General features: G+C 39.0%; 2 protein-coding genes across 4 annotated transcripts; one reads left to right on the top strand and one right to left on the bottom strand.

The window, feature by feature from the left end:
* Positions 1–487: 487 nt before the first annotated feature.
* nr1h3 (nuclear receptor subfamily 1, group H, member 3) lies at positions 488–16995 on the bottom strand. Of its 3 annotated transcripts, none has more exons than XM_072380037.1 (11): positions 16845–16995; positions 13606–13825; positions 10820–10902; positions 10004–10246; positions 7402–7668; positions 7083–7285; positions 6789–6968; positions 5169–5268; positions 4865–4978; positions 4588–4682; positions 488–4057 (listed from the first exon to the last, which is right to left on the bottom strand). In XM_072380037.1, the coding sequence occupies exons 3-11, from the start codon at positions 10860–10862 to the stop codon at positions 3911–3913; spliced, it is 1392 nt and encodes a 463-aa protein (XP_072236138.1). In that variant the 5' UTR covers positions 10863–10902; positions 13606–13825; positions 16845–16995; the 3' UTR covers positions 488–3910. The 3 variants fall into 3 exon arrangements, with proteins under 3 accessions (XP_072236138.1, XP_072236140.1, XP_072236139.1); XM_072380039.1 differs by having other exon boundaries at positions 13601–13825; XM_072380038.1 differs by having other exon boundaries at positions 16841–16995.
* Positions 16996–19086: 2091 nt separating this feature from the next.
* On the top strand, positions 19087–23265 carry arl14ep (ADP-ribosylation factor-like 14 effector protein). The gene is made up of 5 exons (XM_072380040.1): positions 19087–19253; positions 20501–20696; positions 20779–20904; positions 21141–21181; positions 22827–23265. The coding sequence occupies exons 1-5, from the start codon at positions 19183–19185 to the stop codon at positions 23053–23055; spliced, it is 663 nt and encodes a 220-aa protein (XP_072236141.1). The 5' UTR covers positions 19087–19182; the 3' UTR covers positions 23056–23265.
* Positions 23266–23630: the final 365 nt, after the last annotated feature.

The raw sequence follows: 23630 nt of genomic DNA on the forward strand, positions 1-23630 counted from the left end.
AGTACTCACCTAACACAGACATGTAAACTACAACTTGACTGAGTAACAGAAAAAGACAGCCATGATGTGATATTTGCTACTGTATGTTTTCTTTGATATATGTCGCGTATAGAAGTGTAGAACCAGTAGGATGGCATATCTACAAGGAACTTAATGACACCTATGAAAACTGGATTTCATGTAGTGTTTAAAACAACCGTTTTATATAACTGAACAGTTTGTGTCACAAATCTTGAAGAAAGAATTTATTTAAAAACTCTCTTGGGCCCATCCTTCATCTTTAGGAATCACAGATCTGAGTTAAGGGTCTAAATGTTTTTCTCTCCCACAAATACACAGACATAAACATTCATCTCCCATATGTGTCGTATAAACCCCAAGTACAACTCAGAGTCTTCTCTATACATAAATCTAACTTGAGTTCATGAGCAGCTCAGGTGAAATAGAAAAACTGACTGACGAAGAAGCGATTCTGATCCCAAACACATCAGCACTACAGTAGAGCTTTAATTCATACTGTACATACAAAACAGAAAATCTTCAGGAGTTACAAGTATTAAAATAGGTTTGCATTTCTATATTTCAATGTTTACAGTGTCACCCTTTGAAGACAGGAATTAAATGACATCAAAACTTACAATTACAGTATATACAGTACAATTAACCTCGATACCTACAGCATTAACATGTACAGAAAGAGCCAAAAACTGATTCTTCTTGAGTTGATTAGAGTACAGCACACTGCGACATGATAGTTTCAGTTTCATCATAATCCACCTGTCAACGAGCACGAGATTCAACTAGGGTTAGGTGTAATAGTCACTTTCATTGCACAGAGGCTACTTTTAGACCAGCTGGTTAGTGTTAAGCTAGAGCCAACCTGCGAGCATCAAACCAAACAAACCTCACATTTTCGTTGCAAACGGATACAAAGGACTTTCAAACAGACAAAAATAAAAAAAATGATTGGTAGAAACTCAGAATCCTGTGTGCGGTCTCATATTTAACAGCTTCGCTTGACTAAATAAAAATACATTATTGAAGGGAAATGAGGCTGTAAGACAAAAACAGGTTGAATTCAGATTTGGGTAGAAAGGCAAAAAGGCTTGATAAGTAGTCAGAAAATGCCAGAACACAACCGACTTGTGTCATTATGTTCTTCTGCTGCATTAAAATTACCCCAGGGTACAATTTGCACTCTTTATTGCACTTTTAGGTTACTGATATTTGGTCTACGTTTTTTATGTTTTTCTTCAAGCAACTTTAAGATTAGAAATGCAAGATGACACATCATCTTAAAGATGGGGCTGAACCCCAGGCTGCGGCTTAACTGCACCTGCATCCAGTGGGAGGAAAACTGTCGTCTTTTAACAGACGTGAAGGGAGAAAAACTCTGCGAGACATTTCTGTGATGATTCTGCAGCCTCACTTCACTCGTAAGAGGAAACGACGGCATCCAATTGATTGGATCATCACAGCCATGAATTGCTGGAGCTTGGAGAGTTTTACGCAAACACAATCTTTACATCGTGATGTGCAACAGCCATATTAATAATAGAGCAAAAAGGTGTTCACACAGCTAAATCGAAGTTTCTGATGCATCAGGCGGAAGCAGTGAATTATGTGTCACTTAATTATCAGAACCAAACATAATCAATTGTATAAATCATAGATGAGCTAATGAGCAAAAACAAACATGGGAGTTATTTCATTACATCATCCTACCATAGTTCCATTTATTTATTTATTTATTTTAAATCAGACATTTAAATTTTTCGCCTTTGGAAAAGCATTGAAAACCATTATCAACACATTTTCCCCACTTTTCCCGGTGAAGCCTTGCGTTTATTAAAAACTTGAGCTCATTTGTGATGTCCAAACAGGTCAGGAGATTAACATGCAAATTCTAACACGCCGGTGGATCGTGTAAAGAAAACAGTAACAGCTGGGTTTAGTTTGCATCAGGCATAGCATTAAAAATGAGTTACAAAAAAGAATAAATCCATTACATAGTCTAATTTGGCTCAAATGGAACTGGAACACCACTTTTGCCTGTTTGTTAGTTGTGTGGCTTTGCATTTCTAAGCTCCGGTGAGGAATAAATGTCACATTTGAGCTGTGGCATGAGAAGTGTTCAATCGTAAGTTAAAACCTACAAAAATATCTCTGGAAATGTTCTGCCTATCATGCAAATGCCTGATTTTACCTGCTGCCTCTTACCAAGTCAAAATGAAACCATTTGTGTGTGGTCACAGAAGTCTAATGGTGATACAAAATGGCTACACCAACAACGTGTGAAATTACCATCATTTCAAAGCAGACTGCAATGACATCAGCCACTGCTTTTAGCCCTCTTGACAATAAAGGGGAAGCCAGAGAGAGTAAAAAAAAAAAAACTAGAAAATTTACTCTGAGACTACCCGATCATCCTAACTTACTGCAAGGGACAGTGAACCGAAAACAATGCATGATGAATATAATCTTGTGGATCTCTGTAGTTATGAAGTTCAGTAAGACTTAAATTCTAATACTTCTCCTCACCTTTTCTCCCTGATGAAATTGATTTTGGTACATTATTTGTAAGGTTGTCCATAATCTGACCAGTTAAAGCTGCTAATGTTGAGTATATGTTAAAGAAAGACTATAACAGAGCTTTATTTCAAGTTAGTTCTCAGACTAGATGGTGATCTTTTGTCTCAGTATTAAGCTTTACAATGTTTTATCAAAAATAAATGGCTGCAAAAACTAAGAAAAGTACTTTTTTTTTGCAATGAAAACAGTTAAAAGTACATATCACATACATGATGACAAATGAGACAATCAGGTCCTTCTATTTTGGTTATTTGTGAGTACAACTCTGTCAGAATGGGGTCTCATTCATTTGAATGAAGAGGTCACAGCGTTAGTATTTTGAGTTCCTTTTCAAGCCATATCCCTATCTTTCCATGAAATCTTACACCACTTTCGCATCACGTATTTCAAGGTACCAGTGCACAGAGTAAAAAAACGGATGTCACGTCACAGTTTTCTGTAAATGACAGCACGGTCAACCAGTCACCTGCAGTTTTACCATCGTGTGCATTAGGATGTGATTGTACATTCCCATGGATACTTTTCATGTCTATGCTCTATACATCTGTGTGAAAATAAATAATACAATTTACACCATAGTTAATGGGCGTCTATAAATGACCAAAAAGGTCCTTTGTGCACTTGGAAGAAAGCTAAAGTATTATAACAGAAATTAAAGAAGCTTCCACTTTCTAGAAGATGACTTCACATTACTTTACCTGAGCAACTACACCAACCTTTTGACTTCTGTACTAACTCCAAAGGGAACACAAACTATTTGTTGCCAAATCGCAATGCACAACAGCAATCAGATGGCCTGCCACTTTAACCAAAAATTAATCAAGTGAACAGCAGACCCATATGTGCTCAAGCCCAACTCTGTATCCATCACTTTTCATCCGAATATGAGACTGTGGTCCTGCTGTTTGAGACCGTCACAGCCAAACCCTGCTCAGTGCTTCCTGATTTTGATTAGTAGAAAAGAACAGAACGGCACTCGAAACTGACATAACTTTCAACTAATATTAAATCAGACAGATAACTGTCTGAAAAGCCAAATGCTGGAACTTAACCACAATCATGTCAGAATCTACAGAAAAGAAACAAAAAACAAAGGTTTTCTGGGAAAACTTGGTGTTCATCTTTCTCCTAATGAACACAAATCCATTTAACAGTCTGTGAGAGAGCAAAGGGGCAATGATGCTCTCCTCCCTCAAGAATAATCTCAACGCAATAACCAATCCTTGACCAGAACGGCAGGAAGGAGTCAGTGATCTTGCTGGGTGCCATGTCTGTCTCAGGGTTCATAAAGCCACAGAGTGCGACATCAGGGCTGCAGTCACTCATTAACATCCCAGATTTCAGAGAGCAGCGGGGGAAGCTTCTTGTCCTGGAGGCGGAGGGCAAAAACCTGCTCCGAGTGGACACTACTTAATGTGCGAAGGCTCACCAGTTTCATCAGCATGCGGGGGAACATCAAGTGATCCTGGGAAAACATGGACAAAAAGATGTCAGCAGAGAAGACTTTTAACTCAGTCATCACAAAGCGTACGTATGAGCAACTAAAATGTTTAACCTATAAAGACAGGAAGCAATACATGTGCATCTCTCAGACATGAAGCAATGTGAGTATGCTTTATATGATTTAATCATGGTCAATAATTTAAAAAGATATGAATATAAGGGCTAGCACATCGATTTATAATATAAGTCAAAGTCACATGTCAACTTAACCTTTTCTTCCAGTGTCGAGAAATAACTGTTTTCAATCAATTTCTTAGGTTTTACAATGCTTCTCTAAAGAAGGACTTCAGTTTTAATGGGTTAACTGGAACAGATATCTGCATCCCAGTTTCTCCAAATGGAAACATCCAGCTCTCAACAACAACACTACTCTCAACCAAATAGTATAACCTCAGCCCTGACCCAATGTGCTTATTGTGATGATGTCAACCAGGTTATGTTGACATACTGTCGGTCAGAAGAGTAGAGGTTATGTAAAGCGTCAGTACTTACATTTGGTCTCTTTATCATGATGTAAGAGCGCAATGCATCCACATAAGGCTGCTGCAGCCTCTCGACCAGATCGTGATCCTGCACATTTGGCCGATCTACACAGAAAAGTTTGCAGAAAAAAAAAAAAAATAACATAGGCAAGTTAAATCTCTTCTTGTATCAGAAAGATTTGTTTTCAGATACGATGTACGTTTCATCAAAATGTAAAGTTTAAACCATCCATTTGATGATTTAAAAAGGGAAGCATTGTGAGCCCAGCATGCTGACAGAGTCTGACCTGCAGAAAAGATGTTGATAGCAATGAGCAGAGCATATTCAGCCTCGTCAAGGTGCAGGTCATTCATTCCTTTTGAAAACTCAAAGATGGGGTTTATGAACTCAAACTGAAGCCCTGAGTGGGGATAACATAGACACAAAGGACAAAAAAACACTTTAAAGAGGGAAATCTGGTGCAAATTACGCACTGAGGGCATGTCACTGTTGGAAAGTTTCAACGTATTACACTTAGATGAGTATTAGACAAGTATTACACTTAGACGTATTACACTTTAAAGATTTGACAGGGAATAGAGCAAGTGCACCTGCTTTGGCGAAATCCTCCTTATTATAGCTGAAGTCCTTTAGAAATGTAATGCTATCGATGGCAGGGTTGTACCGCCGTGACGTCTCGAGCAGCATAATCTGAGAAAGGCAAATGTCCGTGAGTGAAATACTGGAACAGAGTAAAACAAGCATCAATGCTTTAATATATGAAAAGTACTGAAAAGAAAAAAAAAAAAATTGTGAATTACCAACTCATGTTGTACATTACACTGATCTTTGAAGAGACAGAGCAATGCAACAATCAACCAATGCCAATGTCCTGTTAAAAACCTGCAAATAAGTTCAAGTCTTAGCATGCGGCTACGGCTGCAAAGACACGCTAAAGTAATTGAGTCATTGTAGGCAGTTTATGCAGAGAGCTCGGCGATTGAATTTTATGTTGGTTATAATTATGACTCTCAATGATAATGAAAACAAGATAATCGGCCTAAAACAGGGATGTCCACATCTGGTCCTCAGGGGCCACTGTCCTGCAGGTTTTAGATGTTTCCCTGCTTCAACACACTTGATTAAGACCAAAGCATCATTAGCAGCCCAAACTGACTCTGCCCTTATTTGTGGATGTATAGTTCAGTTTGAGTCCCAATGTCGGACCGAGGTTGATAACAAGTTGTTTAAAGGAAATAAAACAACCTACAGAAACGTTCCCTTAAGTACCCAGACTGAGGAGTGTTACTCCCCACAGCTTCAGTGCAGGTCAGAAAAAGTGCACAAGGTTCCCTGAGCCTCCCGTCAGCACCAGCAGCCCCCCACAGGTTTGTGAGGCAGACTTTATGATCACAAACATTCTGCAGTCCGGTCTTTGTTGCTCCTGTTTCCTTCCACTAACACAGTTTTTCGTTGTTGCTTTTCAATTGTATTTTATCTTATTTAAAGTTCAAGAAAAGCTGATGTTAAAAAGTCAAATTTCATTAAAAAAATACTAAAGAATTAATGTTGTTTTAAAAGTCACTGAGTAATTGTGTTAAATGATCATGAATCAATATAGTCAGCATTATAACTTTAGCTATAGTTGATCCATTATCTTCTGCTTATCTGAGGTCAGAGTCTCTGAGGCAACAGGTTCAGGAAGGAAACTCAGACATCCCTCTCTGCAGCGACACTCTCCAGCTCCTCCTGGGGGACCCCTGAGGGGACATAAAATCCCTTCAGCGTGTGCTGAGTATGCCCTGGGGCCTCCTCCCAGTTGGATGTGCCTGAAAAACCTCCAAAGAGAGCCCAGAGAGCCCAGCCACCCTCCAAAGAAAAATCAATTTCGCCACTTGTATCCACAACCTCATACTGTTGGTCATAACCCAGATCTCGAGACCATACATGAGGGCTGGAACTAAGCTAGATCAGTAAATGGAAAGCTTCCTCTCTCAGCTCAGCTCCCTCTTCACCACAATGAAAACCATCTATGACTGAGCAGGCCAAATACAAACTGACAGATGAATAGAAGTTGTTTTTTAATATTTCTTGGCAAATTAACCTAAATCTTAATCATCTAAATGGAAAACAACCTTTAAATTGAAAAGAATAAAATAGATTAATTATCAAATAAAAATAATTATATACAACCTCACAAAAAGCCTCATGATGACCGATCAACAACGAACCTCAATAGTAGATGTTTTCAACAGAGCGATCTGATCTTCTCTCGTGAGTTCGAGGAAACCAGGAAGCTGCTTAGCAAAATCCACAATCTCTTGAACAGACATGATTGCCAGCTCAGTGAAGTGGGCGAAGCGCTGCTGACGCACTTCTCGATTCTGCAAATCCTGACTCTGTGGCCAGGGCTGTAATTAATCAACAGTAGTCAGCTACATTATATTGTAAAATATTCAAAAGAACATCAGTATTTGAAGACATACTTCTGTTACGCTACGATTTCCTTTTGAACAACTATTTACCGTCACTTTAGGTCGGTCGAGGAAAGACCTCTTGTTGCATTGCTTCTGCATGGCCACCAGCTTCTCAATCATCTCCTGCTGCTGTGGATCGAGTGAGGCTGCTTCCTGTGGAGGGGTGGGTGTGACCACTGTGGATGTGCGGGCCGTTTCCTCTTCCTGCTTCTTCATCTTTTTCAGTCTGATTTGTTCCTCAGAAAGCACACCTACAGGTCAAACAAGATTTACATTTAGACTAAAGCTCAATCTCCAGGTCAAAGGAAGGTAGACACAAATGCAGTGAATCTAAATTTTCTTCATCATTTAGCACCCGGACACTTACACTGCTCCAGCATGCCTGCCTCCCGACACTTACGCAGGCGGCACTGCTGGCACTTGCGGCGCATGTACATGTCCATTTCACAGCGGCCATTGTTCTTGCACGAGTACTGGGCACTTTTAATGACGCTCCGCCGAAAGAATCCCTTGCATCCCTCGCAACTCAACACGTTGTAGTGGAAACCAGAGGCCTTGTCGCCACATACGCTGCACACCTCATTTCCCAGCATCTTCGGGGCAGGACCCTTCTTTCTTTTCACAGGCTGGCCATCTACACACACATTTAAATAGGATCAATAAACCTTACCAACCACTCCATTAGTAAATAAGGTTATATGAAACAGCAAAACGGTCACAGACATTTCCACAGTACAGTTTGTCTAACCTGATTTAAATGGGGAAAAGACTAATAGCTCCAAGCATTCTGCAGAGGAATTTTTTCAAAGGAGGTGTAATCATTTTGCTGACACCTGTATCAGCATTAGACACAATGTACTTTGTGTAAAGTTTATGCATCTTATTTTTTACTATGAAGTTCAAACGGGGCCAGATGACCAAGCAGTTTTCATCGACGAACACCAGGAGAACGCACAACTGTGGACAATTTGGCTTTTTTGCTGGACGTTGAAGTTGCCGTTCACATATGCTCTTCACAGCGGGGGATTTTGTGCTGAAGAGGCACTCTCACAGCTGTGTGTGGAGGAGGGGGTACAGCGTCAGGCAGGCAGGACATGATGCAAAAAGTCTGTTTTGGAAATAAATAGCCAGGCTTACACTGCACTAATAGATAGATAAAAATTGACTCGTATTTAAGAGATGTAAATCAAAATGGGTGAATTGAATCAGTAAAAATAAAAATAAAATTTCTATTACTGTACAAAAAGGTTTAGACAGTCTTTTGAAGTGGGTTTTGGCTCTTTTAACAAAGACTTGATGCACATGAAAACAACTTTGTATGAATGAAAATAACTTTTTGAAACACATTGGATCAAGCAAAGACTAAAAGGGCGTGATTCACCAGCTGTTTCTGGTCCGAGCCATCAGACTACTAACTCATGTGGCTGTCTGGCATCTTTTCAGATATGATATAAGATCCCAGATACTCCCAGGGATTAAAGCAATTCCTGCAGAAGAGCTTTCTGTTTCTTGGTGGCTTTTCAAAAGATCACTTCAGATTTGCTTTACTAGTGAACACAAAGCTGGCTAATATGTGCAGTTGGAGCACATCAAGGAAGTAGATGACTCCACAGGGTGGCCATCTTTATGTTGACGTCAACACCACGTGTGTTGGAATGTGTCCACATGTGGAAACTAGCACACAGGTCAGCAGAGAGGAGTCTGAGACAGTAAAAAATTCACACTAGCAGAGTGAATGCTCCAAAATACATTCACACACATCTCATTTGACGCTCTATAGGAGATGTTAGTGGGGAACTTCACAAAAAGTCTGCAGACATTTGCACATGTACATGTGAGGATCCCCTGGAATGAGTGCACAGAGCAGGTCATTTGTTGTGAGTAGGTGTGTGGGCTGATGGTTCATTCGGGACACTTTTTAATGCTGTATTTGCTTTACACCGTTTGGTTGATACTGCAAATAAATCCTAATGCACGTAGTGTTGACGGTAGTGCAGTGACAGTCCCTTGTAATGGCACTAGGTGTCCTTGTCTATCCTCTACTTTTGTTTTGCTGGTAATGAGAGGGGAGCAATCAGTGGACTGAGCTACATCTGGAGTGCTTCTCATGAAACTACAGAGAAAGAGAAATCCAAAAAAGAGACGAGAGGATGGATGGGACAAAACAAAGCCTAAGCGAGAGTAATGAAAAGCTGTTATTGGCCCAGTGTGCTCTGCCTATTCAAACTCCCCCTTTCTGCAGTTATGGCTCTCTCAGTGGGAACTTCCACTCTCCCGGGGCAGACTCGCTAACAACATGCTTATTCTTTTTTGTGCTTTGCCTCACAAATACTTTCACTTACACAACTTGACATGCTGAATCTCACACATTTAACAGTTTCTGTAAATAATCCACATTTCTTGTTGTTTGTGGTTTCTGAACCAGGCTTTTACAACATAAAAAACAGTCATGACTGCAGATAAGGAGGGAGCTTCAACCGCCATCTTAGAATAGCTTAAAACAAAACACGGCGATTTCCACAGCAGTTGTTTTTGGATCATATCCTGCCTCTTTTGTGCTTAATCTGAGTGTTTCTAGTTGCGAGAGTGCTTCTCGCAGCGAGAAACTCCTGCTGTGGGGAAAGTCCAGACATTATCTGGTGTTTGTGTAAACCTGATAGAAATCTGCTGAGATTACGGGCAGGATTAGCAGGGAAAAAAATAACTAAACTGGTTGGTCAGGTCTGACGAGGTCGTCACACCAGTTGGATTATAAACAACCCCATAACTGAACCTGGCTCAAATTCAGTCTGGTAAACTTTTTCACTTTAAGAGCAGCTGTGAACACTTTCTCTTTCCCTAAAAAATATGTCAGCATTATTTTGACCAGTCTACATACAGCATGCTGCATCTTATTCTGAGGAAACCTATACAAAAGTTTACATTTATGATGACTACTGCAGCTTTGAAAGAAGTTTTTTTTCTCTCACCTGTGCTGGCAGATGCTTCACCTGCAGCTGGATCCAGCTTAATGTCATTCAGCTCTACTGGCAGAGGGCTGCTCATCTCAGTCAGTGAAGGGCCATTATGAGGGGGGACGGGGAAGTCATCTGGCTGGGAGAGGTCGGTCAGTAACAGCAGGCCGTCTGGCTTCATTGTGGCGCCACCACTGCTTTCCTCAACCATGCAGTCCAGCTGCAGCTCAGAGGCCCCGTCAAACACCTTTCTCTCATCTGACAGAGAAGAAATAATCGCACTCAAAACAAAGACCTATTGTTGAACACTGTTTCCACTCATCTTTATCTGTTGTGACAGGTGTCCAAAACAAACTAAAGTATCATACAAAACTTAAGATACAAACACTATTTTCGTGAACAGAAAATTTCTGCTTGAACTGCTTATTTGTGAGAGGCTTGTAAAAAAATAGACACTACAAATAGATCCAATTCAGAAAAAGTCTTCAGATGAAAACCACACGATCATTTAATTTAATTAGAAATCAAAACATTCCTTTTAGGAAGCCAATTTATAAGAAAAAAACCCACAAACACTGTGATAATAATAGTAATAATAAGACAATTCAGTATTCTAACTCCTATAATATGTAAACTTTGTGGCAATATTGAAATGCATTTCAAGAATAATATTCTCTTTTAGTCCGATCTCTCTTTCTGATTGAGATTTAAGATTCAAGAGTTTAAGATTTTTATTGTCAGCCCAGCCATATACAAGTACATAGAGGGCTGAAATAGCGTTCTCTGAAGCAACTGGTGTACATTTAGTAAGAAAAAGGCTTTTCCTCTTACCATGACCAACATCCGGGATATCAGTCACAGACAGCGTGGACATCTTCTGCACAGCAGCTTGTCATTACGAAATCAACGTGTACCTGTGCAATAAAAATAGCAAATATGTTCAGTTTAACAGGCAGTTTTACAGTAATTAGGAGGGAAAAAAACATTCAAGCAGAAGAATAACTCCTATTTGTTTTTGTTTCATCTTCAAGGAAATCCACCTCATTTGACACCCCTTTGATTGTACAGAAATTCTGTTTATGGAAAGTTATGGGCATCTTAATGTAAGATCCTGCTGCACCACCCATGCTAATTTCAGAAGAATGTCTTTCTCCTTAAGACTGCATGTCTCTGAGTTAAGCATGTGCTCAGGGATAAAGGATTTCCAATGAAGAGATTAACACAAATACAACACTGACAGTATCATGTAACATACAACGTCTGACAAAAACTGTGGAATCACAACTGTTGGAGGATTTTTTTCCGTTTCTTTTAGATTAAGTAGAGGAAGGAAAATGGGATCTGGAATCACCTTTTAATTAACATTCCTGAAACAAATACCTGCACAAGACTAAACCTGCAAATTAATCTGCAGTTAAAAGTGTGCTTAACAAGTTGTTGCACCTGACTGACAGGAAACCAGACAGTGCAAACAATGGAGAGGATCATAAAACTTCAGCTGTGTCTAACAGTTGGAGCAAGCAAAAAAGGAAACATACAGGTCAACCAAGGAAGATGACAGAGCATCAGGATAGAAAACTCAATATGCCTGAAAACAGAAAATACACAACAAAAGAGATGAGAAACAAGTAGAAAGAGGAGTCTGTGTGTGTGACCAAACTGTGAGAAACTGGCTGAAGGAGGAAAAAGCCAAAGGTAAGCCATCACTAACTCCTGAACAGGAGAAAACATGCTTACAGTGGGTTGAAGAGGAGCAGGCATGGACTGTGGATGATTGAATGAAAGTGCTATTCAGAGATGGATCACCAGTCTGCATTTGACAAGGAGGCGATTCTAAATACGGCTGAAATATAAATACCTGAGTAAAACAAGCACATTTCTGCTATCATTGATGATATGGAGCTGATCTCAAGAAATATCAACTCAGTGACACGGCCGGCGCTCTGTCCGGTTCTCTAACCAACTGAAAATTTATGCTGGAAATTGGAAAAAACAAAAGGTCTACGACAAGACTCCATCCTGCAAAGCTGACTGCTCAACTGCGGTTCAGGAAAGCTGGAGCCTGAACGATAAGTTTTATCTTTTTATGAGTGGGGTGGTTCATGATTCTGTCATTTTTTTCCTCATGACTGAATGATTCCACAGTTTTTTTCCTTTGCTTCATCACGTTTTTCTCTCTTAGGTTTGTTTTACAAAGACACAATTTTCAGCTATCAAATAAATGAGGGATGCGTCATATCTGTGTTTTGTTTATGTTTTTACAAAATATAAAGGCTGAATCACCTCCAGCTGCAATAAACAGGTGGAAATCAACAATCAGCAACAGTGCGATAAACTGCTGACATGTGTGCGAGTCCAACAAAATTCGGATCAAACTCAAAACACGGACGTGGTTAGATTGCATCAATGACAGGGCCAACATTATGATCTTACACAGCATAACGCAGTTCTTAGAAAGATTTCAAACAGAAAAAGTACAGATATGAGCCCAGGTGCCACTTACACAAATGTGCGTACAACAAAGCCAACTGGGAGTAAAAGCAGAATTGAAAGTCTGTCATGTGCCACATTTCAGGAAACTGATTCAGCAGACACACAAGCACGATTTTTGTCTATTCTTAACCAGCCAGTAGAAGACAAAACTCAGTTTTGGAAAACAAAGACTGTGTAACAAAAGCTAAAACTCAAATATATAAAGAACATAAAGATGTATTGACTTTATGTTACTTTTATCACGTCCACTTCACTAAAACTTATGAAGTCCAATATAATCATTCACATTTAATCATTTTTGTGAAAAGTTTTTAAGAGCGAAGTCTGTGATCATTTCAGCGGCTGTATAGCTACGTTTAGGAGTTTTAGACGTTTGGTTGATCTCCTTCAGAATAGAAATATTGTGGAACGTAGTCAACCGCGCAACACTGACAGAAACACCCTACAATCAAAGCTACCTTTTCAATCTTATTAAAAATTATTCAATGCGCTCACTAGCTGAATTATAATCCACGAAGGGTCCAACCCACTCGATCAGCACGAGTTTAAACAGTAGAGACTTGACTTTGACATATTTCAGTCATCTCATGGTGGATGACATCATCCTGTCTATCAATATTGATATAATCATAATGAAATCAGCACATCTGGTTAATGAATTCATTTGAAATTACATAACTGTGGTCTGATTATTTTCATTAGAAATGAAAAGGAAAGGCTTTTATGAAACTAACTCGAACCCGTCAACACCTGCCATGCAGGTGACGACAGCTACTTGCCAAGCCGCACTGATAAGACTCCAAACGCCACAGTTGATGTGTAAAGAAGTTACGTCTCGAAACAGTCAAAGATAAACGCTTTCACACACGACATAAAAACAAAACTAACATTTTCATTATCACAATGGTGAACTTGTTAACACTGGCAGTTTGGTTTCTTAGTGTTGGCTAATACAACTTTTGATCAACATGGCATCAAAAATTGGCGATGGCCCGTAAGATTACAGTAAAGGCACCTGATGTTTTTCATTTAAAAACCTTTTCTACTCTCCATAACATCAGCTGATGGCTAAATTAATCTACAACAGTGACTATGTGACAGGTACGGTGCCCGACTGACCTTACCTCTGAAGGTGATGTTTTATTTATCGTCTATCCATCTTGCCCATGTGAGTCCACAACCTCAGCCTGTCGATATCTCTGCGCTGATGGGAGGACGAGCTTGCCTGACGGGTCTCACAGGTGCCAAAACCTCTGTGACTTATTGTGCAGAGGTTTTAATGACTTGATATCTTGAGGAGAGTAAGTTGGAAAGAAGTCCCTTTCTGCAATGCCCTATGGGAGACTGGAGGGAAAACAGAGGGGGAGGGAGGAGGCAGGGTGAAAAAGGGAACACCAAAGGTTACTATTGGTCATTTGCATTGCTCTTCGATCTCAGAAGCATTGTGGTGGCTCTAGTCTTTTCGCTTTGAGGACTTGGGCAGCCCCATTTTATTCAAACAGTCTTGTACCAGACACCAAAGGATGTGCAAATCTTTCTTCCACTTTATCTAAAACTTGAAAATATAACCACACTGTGGTTCACTAAGATCCTAACTTGACACCGCTCAAAGTGTCCGAATGAATTACCCGAAAGACAAAAGACTAACACCGTTTACTGAAATTCAGAACATATTGAGAAACCACAAATCAATATGTGAAACATCCTGTCAGAAGAGCCAAGCAATAGTCTCAGTCTGATTTCTGATCATTCAAAAGCAGATAAAACAGGCTCTTATCTGTTTTACAGACAGCAAGCATAGATATCAAAGATATCATGTTTTATTGACTGAATTCACTTTCTTTGGTTGTAAAACATTTCTCCTTTGCTTGTGACCCTGTGTCATCCCCACCCTGGTTTCATTGTTAAAGTCCAACGTCCTCTGCATCTTATCAATAAGTCACCTTTGTCCATGTGCATGTTTCCCCAGACGGCTGGAAATGAAAGTGCCCACAAAATCAATAAAGCGAAATGAACATCTTTTGTTGACCTCATGTTATTACCTAATCTTACCCAACGTGTCATGCACAGATATTTGGCAACCGCAAAATTAAATATTTATAAAAGACCTCATTTTGTCATTTTTAACTTCAATAGTTGATCAAATGAAAGGATAAGTGTTATCTTACATGGCAGCTAGTCAAACATGAGTTTTGCCTGTGTACACTATCACAATTAAATTTTCAGTTCACAGGACGTTAATCAATTTAAAAACAATTTAAATAAATGTTGATTAAGTTCATTTTAGGTGCAACATTTTAGTTTTGGACAACTGGTTGGTCCAAATAAACTATTTTCCTTCGTAAAGTTGGCCATTTGGAAATTACAGTCAGTGTCAGCAACCATGTAGGTGAGTTTCAGTGGTGGTAAGAAGACTGTGTTCATAAATATCCTCAGAGTAAAAGAAAAAAAAACTATCATCAGCAGGACTCAGTGGGAAATGTTGCTTTCTATAAATCTCAGATTAACAACGGATGTAACTCTCACTACAGAAGCAAAAATTAAATGACTGTATTCAGCAACAAGTTGGTGTGAAAGGAAGGAGTCTGTTCTTTTAGGAAATCAATCTCCTCAATGAATCTATGTTCCCATGAACATGCTTGTGGAAGAAGAAGTAATTCACTCAGTGCTTGTGGATCCACCCTGATGCTTTCACTTCTTCTGACTGGAGATCCACTCTCAGGTTTACACTGAAGCTGTGCTGGGAATTAAGTCAGATTATCAATTCAGTAGAAATTATACGGAAGTAAGACAACCTGCACTAACAGCAGGTGAAACTGACATGTCTGCAAATAACCAGAGACGAGACGTAACCCACCTAGTCAGCTTTTACTCTTATTCATTGTTGGGGGGAGTTTGTCCATCCTTTCTATAAGAACTCTTTAGTTTTGTGAGATTAATGGAACATTAACCTTTCACTGCTCTTTAGAGATGTTTACACCGGTTTTTACTTTCTTTAAGTAGGGACTGTGACAGCTGTGGTCAAACATTCAGCTTGTACCCCTCACAGTAGTCCACTGACCTTTTTTGGTAGGTATAGCTTCATTATTCTGTTGTAGGAGCCAGCCTCTTTTCATATCCACATTTCTATTTGTACTATGTGATATTTACACCCAAACTGTACTAATATTTATTTCAAACCCATTCCTCTGTTGCTTCTACTGCTGCAAAAGTGTGACAAGACCAACTCCATATCCCACTCAGAACGTATCTAATAAATATGTAATCATTTGAACTTTTGAACAAAAACCATCTGAGTTACAACCATGATCAGAGTTGATCAAATTCCCCAAATTCTTGTGAAAGATGCAGCACTGCCAAACAATTGTGGTTGGAATAAAGATACTATCAAATAAAACAGTGACTTTCATATAATCAGTTCATTTATAATTTGCCATTTTTACATAGTCTGTATGAAACATTAAGAATGCACAAGGTGAAATATTTACAAGGCACGAAGCTTACCACAGACATCTAAGTAATAGTTTCTGATTATTGTCACAAGCATTGAGGCATCTGAACATTTATAAAACTTTGCTAACTAAATGTTAACTAACTAAAATGTTAGCAGAATGATTCATTTTGAGTTTTGGTATTTTTCCTTTGAAGATCTGTTGCTTTTCCCCACTCATTCAGATGTTTACAGCTGCAGATTTTGACCAGGGCACCCCAAACGTTTCCATGCCTCAGCATGTGGGTGGGGGAAAGATCTATAGGGGCTTTTAGCTCCAACCTTGGTCATACCAACAATAACTTTTCACAAAACAGGAGGAGTGAGATCGAACAGTGTCAAATTAAAAAAAAAAGTCTTTGTTCTGTGAAAATTGGCAATGATGTCATTGTTTAAAATCCCACTCGATAACCAGTTGAAATGGCGAATGCCGATTATAACGCATCATTTGCTGTAACAATGGTTGTGGTACATTTTGTGGTTTTCCTGACAACAAACTCGTTGCTAAAACTAGCTAAATTGGTTACTGTTGTTAATGAATCCAGATTATTCACACTTAACATATTACGATAACAAATACAACGAAGCTAACTGTAAACATTAGCAAGCTAAGATTAGCAAAAGTTAAATGTACCGAACCTTTAGTCACTGGCCTGCAAAGAGTTTTAGTGATAAAATACAACAGGATGTCCAGGTGAGATTAGCTTCATGGTCAATCCACACAAGGCCAATATCGTCAATGTTAGCATAACACCTCCGCACACGACACAAACTCCATATTAACAAGTTCAACTTAGCTAGCTTAGCTACCTTCAGGCTACGGGTTGCACAAACACATCTGGAATTAAAACAAAAAGCTAATTCATTACTTGCCGAGGACTGCACGCCTTTGTACCAGCTTGTCACTTAGGAGAGACAACTCCCTCCGTACGCCGTTCCTGACAGCGGCTTTGACAACCGAAGCAAACACCTTAGCTAGCTAGCCAGCGTAGTTACATCATGTGATTGAGCCCAGGGCAGCTCGAGCTGCGGCTGGCTGTCGCAGCAGGAAATATACGAGTTCGCTCCTTCCCCGTGTTTTGTCTTACAGGCAGAAATAATTAGAAAGGTCGTTGTGAAATACTCAGGCAGACGACTTTAGGTCGCAGTTACAGCGCAAAATATTCAAAATACCAAAACAAAGCTCACTGTAATTCACCACTGTTGGATTAATCAGGGGATTGGTATAAGAAATAAAAAAAGCTATAAAGTTTCACTTTTGATAAGGTACGCAGCTACCCAAACACCAAAAGTAGTCCAACTATTGGAATAATGTACAATGGCCCTACCATTTATGAGCTCCCGACAAATTAATGCAGTTTAAACATTTAAACACAACCGACCATGGTTTTGTGAACAAGACAATATTCTTTGTGTAAAATTGGAAGTTGTGCCTTAGTTATTCATTCATTCATTCATTCATCAATTTTCTGATCAATTTTCCTTCTTTGAATGGTGGGAGGAAAGACAGAGTACTGGAGCATGCAAAACCTTTATCAAACCACAAGATAAGACTCTTGAGATCTAAAATCTCTTTCTCAAAAGTGTCCTTGCCAAGACAGGCAGCAAGTCAGCGCAGCTAACAATACACACATGACATTGCAATGATATACACAAAATGTATACGTGTATTTATCACATGAAATGACCAACAAAGCCATCAGAGACAGTAAACTTTGTGAGCTATAGAAATTACCTTTCTATTTCTGTGTTTGAAATTGGCAGTTTGTCAAATTACTAGTGACCAATTACAGAGTGGTGAGTTTGACTCTTGTGTTATAATCATGAATAAAAATGGATTGCACTGATTTACAAATCATAAAAATAAACTTTGTGCACAAGTTTTAAAAGATTGAATTACTGAAGGTGTTCATTCATCTACAAACTGTCTGACTATACAGTACTTTAACAAGCTGCTTCATCTACCAACAAGCAAGTGGCAGCCGGTTGGATACTTAACGTAACTTTTCTTGGCAGAATTGACAGAATCCAGTTAAAGTTCTCATTTTTGCAGCACAGACCTGACCTCTAAGTAGCGTCAAAGGAATCAAACATTTTTAACAAGAATGAGGTCAGGACTTTGGAAAGGCCATTCTTGTCTGATTCAACAGCTTTGATGTGTGTTTGGGGTCATCGTTGTTTTGAAAACTCAGCTGTGTTTAAGTTTCAACTGACAGTTTGAGATTATGATGAGGAACGCGTAAATGCATGTGCTCAAATCTGCATTGAAATCCTTGGCCTTTCCCACTGAACTGAGTGTTTGTCAACCCCATGAGTGCTGTTGTCCAAGAAAGAATATTTTTATGCAGGAAAAGACAAAAAGAAGGGCAACAGTTCACCTTTTTTTCACAGTTCCTATTCCAACCTTGCATGAGCACTAATAGGAAGTACAGCATTGCTAAATGTGGGAGAAATGTTTGGTTAGAATCTGTGTACTTTCCAGGAAGATGATGTCTCACAAACCATAACTCTGACTGTGGGTATCATTATGCTATGTTTACAATTCTCCTGACAGGTTAAACATGGGGTAACAAAGTCATAGTCCAAAGTCAAAGTTCATGAGTTCATGATTGTTTTCCGTGGTTTATCTAAAATTCAGGTTAAAATATCCTCGTCATTATTAGCAGTATTCTACACTCTGCTCTACGAGAAAAGTGTACCGCACTAACTAGTGACATAATGATACAGTTGCTAGTATACTTCAATGGGGAGAGATAAATCTTCTTTAGTTTGATGTATGACATATTGAAAATACAATATAGAAGTAAGGAAGTGTTATTTCTTAAATGTAATTTAGATTGTATCATTATATCAGACGTATAATTAGTATTACAGTTTAGGCTACTTGATCTTGATTTAAATAAATCATATAATATATATATATTAATTGATTTTTATCTAATATATGTATGATTTATGTAATAACCATTTAATGAATATTAAAAATGATAAGAAGAAGAATCACTGTTTTATTTTCATCCTGAGTAATTATATGAGTCGCCGCTAGAGGGCAGACTCGTCCAAGGCGAAACAGGAGGCAGAGAACATTTCACTTCCGCCAAAGAAGAAGACGAACGACAGCAATCGCAAACATCTTTTCTCTGCTTTTTTTTTTAGCGCGGCTTCTGCTTAATTTGGATAGTTATTGTGTAGTTTTCACTAAAGGGACACCATGCCCGTAATTTGTGCGGCAACGGGTTGTAACAATAAGTTTGTTAAGGGATCGGAAATAAGATTTTACAGGTAAGTTTTCTACGGTGAAGTGGAAGCTCTGAAGTTTTTGGAACCATTTAGCTTTTTGGATATTTTGATGAGGCATGTGTCAGAAATAAGAACTGTATTTAGTTTCACAGAACCGTCAGTTCATCAGAGCTAGACAACGTTATCATTAGTCCTTCTAACCACTCTAACCATATTTTACGCTACAGTATGCAAGACAACATGCTTGTACGTTGTATTGAATTTCTTATGACATTAATATTTGTCCGTAATTTTGATCAAACGAACATAAACATCACAAAAATTGCTCTCAGCAAAACAAACTTTGCCTCTGCTGTTTAGAAGTTTCTAATCCAGATTGTTTAGTCTATAATATCCCAAAATTCCCTTAATATTACAACCCACTATTGAGAAAGTTGTGTGGCCGCGGAAATTTAAGCATCACTGCATCAAAACAAACTTGATTCTGTGGTGTAAACCGTTTAATTTACGTCTTAAAAACATTGTTAGTGAACAGTTCGTTGCTGTATCCACAAATGCAAGTTAACACTCTACGATGGGAGTAAAAAGCAGATAAACACTAAATTTAAGAAGAACTGAGTTGAAATGGAAAACTTTCCTCCACTGTGATGAATTACAATCAAGTTTTTTGGGTGAAATCAAGAAAGCTGCATCCTCTGGGATAGAGAGGAGGCAGGCCAGTCGTTCTTGTTGCCAAAGCACTAAAATCCAGTGTCTGTGGATGGGTTAACTTAAGAAATAATAGTTTTAAAAAAAACAAATAAAATGAACAGGAGGAACAGACCTGTGATGATTGCAAAGGTAAGAACATTTTTCAAAGTAAGCTTGATTAATATTACTTACTAAAGGAAGTTTATAAGGGGCACTTCCAATAACACAACATTGAAACAAACAATTATAAGATGTGAAAAATACTGTGAACATTATCACAAAAATATCAGAAAATAAAAATATTAGAGTAACAAATAACAAATCTGCACTTGTCTGCTCTCCCCCTCCAAACATGAAGGCTGCTGATTTCTTATTTAGCATATTTCAACCTAAATATTTCCACCAAACAGAAAAGAATAAACCATTTACAGATTTAAGTAGAAATTTAGCCAGGTCTAAAGGCAGCCAACAGTTTAACTTTATATATCTGACAAAGCCTGATTTTTCTCCTCAGTTGTGTTTAGCTCTTAGTAAGCATTAAGACTAAGGTTAGCATCCTACAGCCTCGTCTGAAACATGTCCTTCCTCTCCTCTGGCAGGTTCCCTCTTAGTAAGCCTCAACTGGCCAGCAAATGGGTGCAGAGCCTGGGGATGAAAAACTTTATCCCAACTGCCAACACATGCCTCTGCTCAGAGCATTTCAGGACCGACTGCTTCAGGGACTATAACGGCAAGCAGTTTCTGAGAGAGGATGCAGTGCCCACCATATTCAGTCAAGGACAAGACATCTCAAAGGTGTGGGCTCAGAACACTTTAGTTTTGCTCTTTACCCGTGTGTTTTATAGTCTGATCAAGCGATCCCGTTTCAATCCTACAGATTGAGCTGCGTAAAAGAGGTGTGATACCAAAAGAAACAAATGTGGCAAATCAGATGGGAACACAAGCAGACAGAGACCGAGCACGAGAGGCTGCTCTGCGCAGAGACAAACGAGGAGGACTCCGGGTGAGTTTTTGTCACTCCATAGATAATGTTTTCAACATGAGAAAGGTTGATCAATGATACTTTAGTTTGTCACAGTTTAAGAAAACTAAGTATATAAATGACATATTTCCTAATAGTATCTCTTTCTCGGTGACTTTGGTGATTTCTGTTAAAGTTACAACTTGCTGCTGGTTATATTCAGTAATACAAACACAAAGAGGACTGTGTACTGTCATAAACCCCTGATGTTGTTTCAGGGTGGACGAGGCGGTCGTGGAGGAAAACAGCTGTCTGATAGGTGAGACACTGTGTTTCTCTTTTTTTTTCCCAGTTATCTTGACATGTTACTTTACAGTTTGCAACTCTTTATTTATACTCTCCCAATGAATAGAGCAAACATCTTGTTTCAGATAAACAGTCTGTTTTGTTCCACTCACTTACAAATTAGATTTGTATGGAGATGATGCCCCAAAGTATAAGTTGCTTCTCTTCTGATTGAACAACTTGTGGCGCTGTACTGCTGCTGGTGACACATCTCACATATCTGGGGTTATCAAATATTGTGTGTTCTTTGAAATGATCGGGAAGTTTAATAATGTATTTCTGTGACAGCAGCAATAAATCAGTAGCACTCGGATTTTCCTTTTGGCTCTCCAGTGCTTTGAAAATCTTGAACAAGGTTTAATCATTGTTTCATATTGAAGTGAAAGACCAAACTGTCCCCAGGTTTTTCCTCTCCTCCCTGATTTCTTCACAAAATTAGTTGTGTTAGTTAATGTAGATGTACGCAGGCATGGTTTGTATTCGGCTGTGATCATTTCACACTGTCATGATGGGAGACATAATTGGAAGTGAAAAGTACTTATAGAAAGTATAATATAATTCTTAGAGGAGACGTTATGTCCTTCTTTCACAAGCTGATACTATGTACTGAGGTCTTAATGAAATGTCTGACATGCTTTGGTCAAAATAACACAGAGAGACAGTCCAGCAGCTTTGTCATACATTATTTTACACCTCTATTCAAGTGGATCATTTTAAGGTGTAGAGTGAAACACTTGACTCCACTCCACCCCTCTCCTCCGCAGGGTCTGCCTCTCTTGAGGTCTGTAGTACTTGATAAACCCTTGGAGCATGTTATTACTGCATAAGAGAGTATACAGTAAATAACCTGAGCGCTCAGTTCACACACCAATTAAGAAATGCAAATAGTTGCATTTTTCTTGTCTGCAGTTGGACGATGGGCAGATGGAAAGCTACTGACCCCTCTTTTTGGCACAGTCTCGTTGCGAGTCGTGTCTTGTTAAAACACTCTGCTGAACATGATGGCTGCAGCACACCACTCCTTATCATATCATCATACCGGCTTCAAACCTCCCTCCTTTCTTCGTGTTTCGTTTAGATTTGTAGCAGCTAACATTAAGAATGCCGCTCATTTAGGGAATATGTTACCAGTGTTTGTTTTAGTAATGGCTTTTACTAGTGCTGTACTCAAGGTGTATTCAATGACGAATGGAAATCTCACTTTTTAACCTCTGACTGGAATTAAAAATGAAGAACTCCAATTAGAAATCAGATTCCCTTGTCAGGATATAAAACATTAAACAAAGTGCTGCTAGAGCATTATTAGCTCTTTATTAGAGAGCTCAACTATATAACTAATATATGTTGTTAATGTCCAAGCAAGAGTTTGAACTTCCCTCTTCTGAGGTACAGAAAATAATACATAATCTGAAGTTGAGGCTAGGGGGGAAATTGGGCTGGATAACCTCGTAAAGTGACATGTTTCTGTAAATCTGAACAGCTCACTGAATGTTTTCAGTTCTGAATCTCAGAGTTGTGTTTTTTCTGAGCTTCTGAGGGGGTGATGACCTCAGACACCCAAATATGTGCTCTCAAGCACAGAAATAAAGGATTTTTCCCTTCAAATCTTCCTCGTGCAGGCAGAGTGTTGCAGCCAAAAGCCGAGTGTACGACAGCAAAGGCCGACTGCTCTCCAATGGAAAGGACATGTGCGACTGTCTGGATGTGGACTGTATGGGCTGCTTCTACCCCTGCCCAGAATGTGGATCACGCAAGTGCGGCGTTGAGTGCCGCTGTGACAGGAAGTGGCTGTACGAGCAGGTGGAGGTGGAAGGTGGAGAAATCATCCGGAACAAGTTTGTTGTATAATTACCATTGACTTCATTTGAATGCTCAAGCATATCGTCATGGGAGCTTCTGGAAACTACACTTCCCTTCTCCCTGACTTTCATTGTAGAGCAGCCTGATGGACCAGTCCAGACTGTGACACTTTATACAATTTGTTCAACATTCTAACTGATATTTAAAGATTTGTTTTTCTGTGCCCAAATATGTTAATAAATCTTTTTCTTAATTTTAGTTGTCTGCACTTTCTGGTATCCTGTGGCAACATCAGAGCTGGGAATTATTTAACCTCAAATGTCTGACTGATTCACGTGAAATCCCAAAATCAACACTGTTCCACTGTTTTACAGACTTTGGTTACTTATAGACTTTGATATTTAAAAAAAATGTGTTTGTGGTAAATAGTTTAAAACAATTAGTGTGTCTGGGTGATACAAATGGTTAATGTGGATTAGAGAGTTTGTTAGTCAGAGACATAAAATGTACCATCACAATGGTTTACAGCAAAGTGAGAAAAACTTTCCTTTATAATGATTCCAACTTTAAAAACCTTCAGTAAACCCTTTTTTTCTTGCTGTATCTAGGCTCTGATCGTGTTT

The sequence above is a fragment of the Leuresthes tenuis genome, unplaced genomic scaffold (genome assembly GCF_036924035.1).
Source record: "Leuresthes tenuis unplaced genomic scaffold, fLeuTen1.0.hap1 SCAF_2, whole genome shotgun sequence".
NCBI classification, from domain to species: domain Eukaryota; kingdom Metazoa; phylum Chordata; class Actinopteri; order Atheriniformes; family Atherinopsidae; genus Leuresthes; species Leuresthes tenuis.

What these genes read in the sequence shown, in the direction of transcription:
- nr1h3 (XM_072380037.1), bottom strand. Translation starts at nt 10,862, where the DNA reads ATGTCCACGCTGTCTGTGACTGATATCCCGGATGTTGGTCATG. An exon ending in TGAAAACATCTACTATTGAG is followed by an intron (nt 5,269 to 6,788) that starts GTTCGTTGTTGA and finishes TGCCTTTCTCAG; the next exon opens with ATTATGCTGCTCGAGACGTC. An exon ending in TCATGATAAAGAGACCAAAT is followed by an intron (nt 4,058 to 4,587) that starts GTAAGTACTGAC and finishes ATGTTTTCCCAG; the next exon opens with GATCACTTGATGTTCCCCCG.
- arl14ep (XM_072380040.1), top strand. Translation starts at nt 19,183, where the DNA reads ATGCCCGTAATTTGTGCGGCAACGGGTTGTAACAATAAGTTTGTTAAG. An exon ending in ACAAACGAGGAGGACTCCGG is followed by an intron (nt 20,905 to 21,140) that starts GTGAGTTTTTGT and finishes ATGTTGTTTCAG; the next exon opens with GGTGGACGAGGCGGTCGTGG. An exon ending in GGAAAACAGCTGTCTGATAG is followed by an intron (nt 21,182 to 22,826) that starts GTGAGACACTGT and finishes TTCCTCGTGCAG; the next exon opens with GCAGAGTGTTGCAGCCAAAA.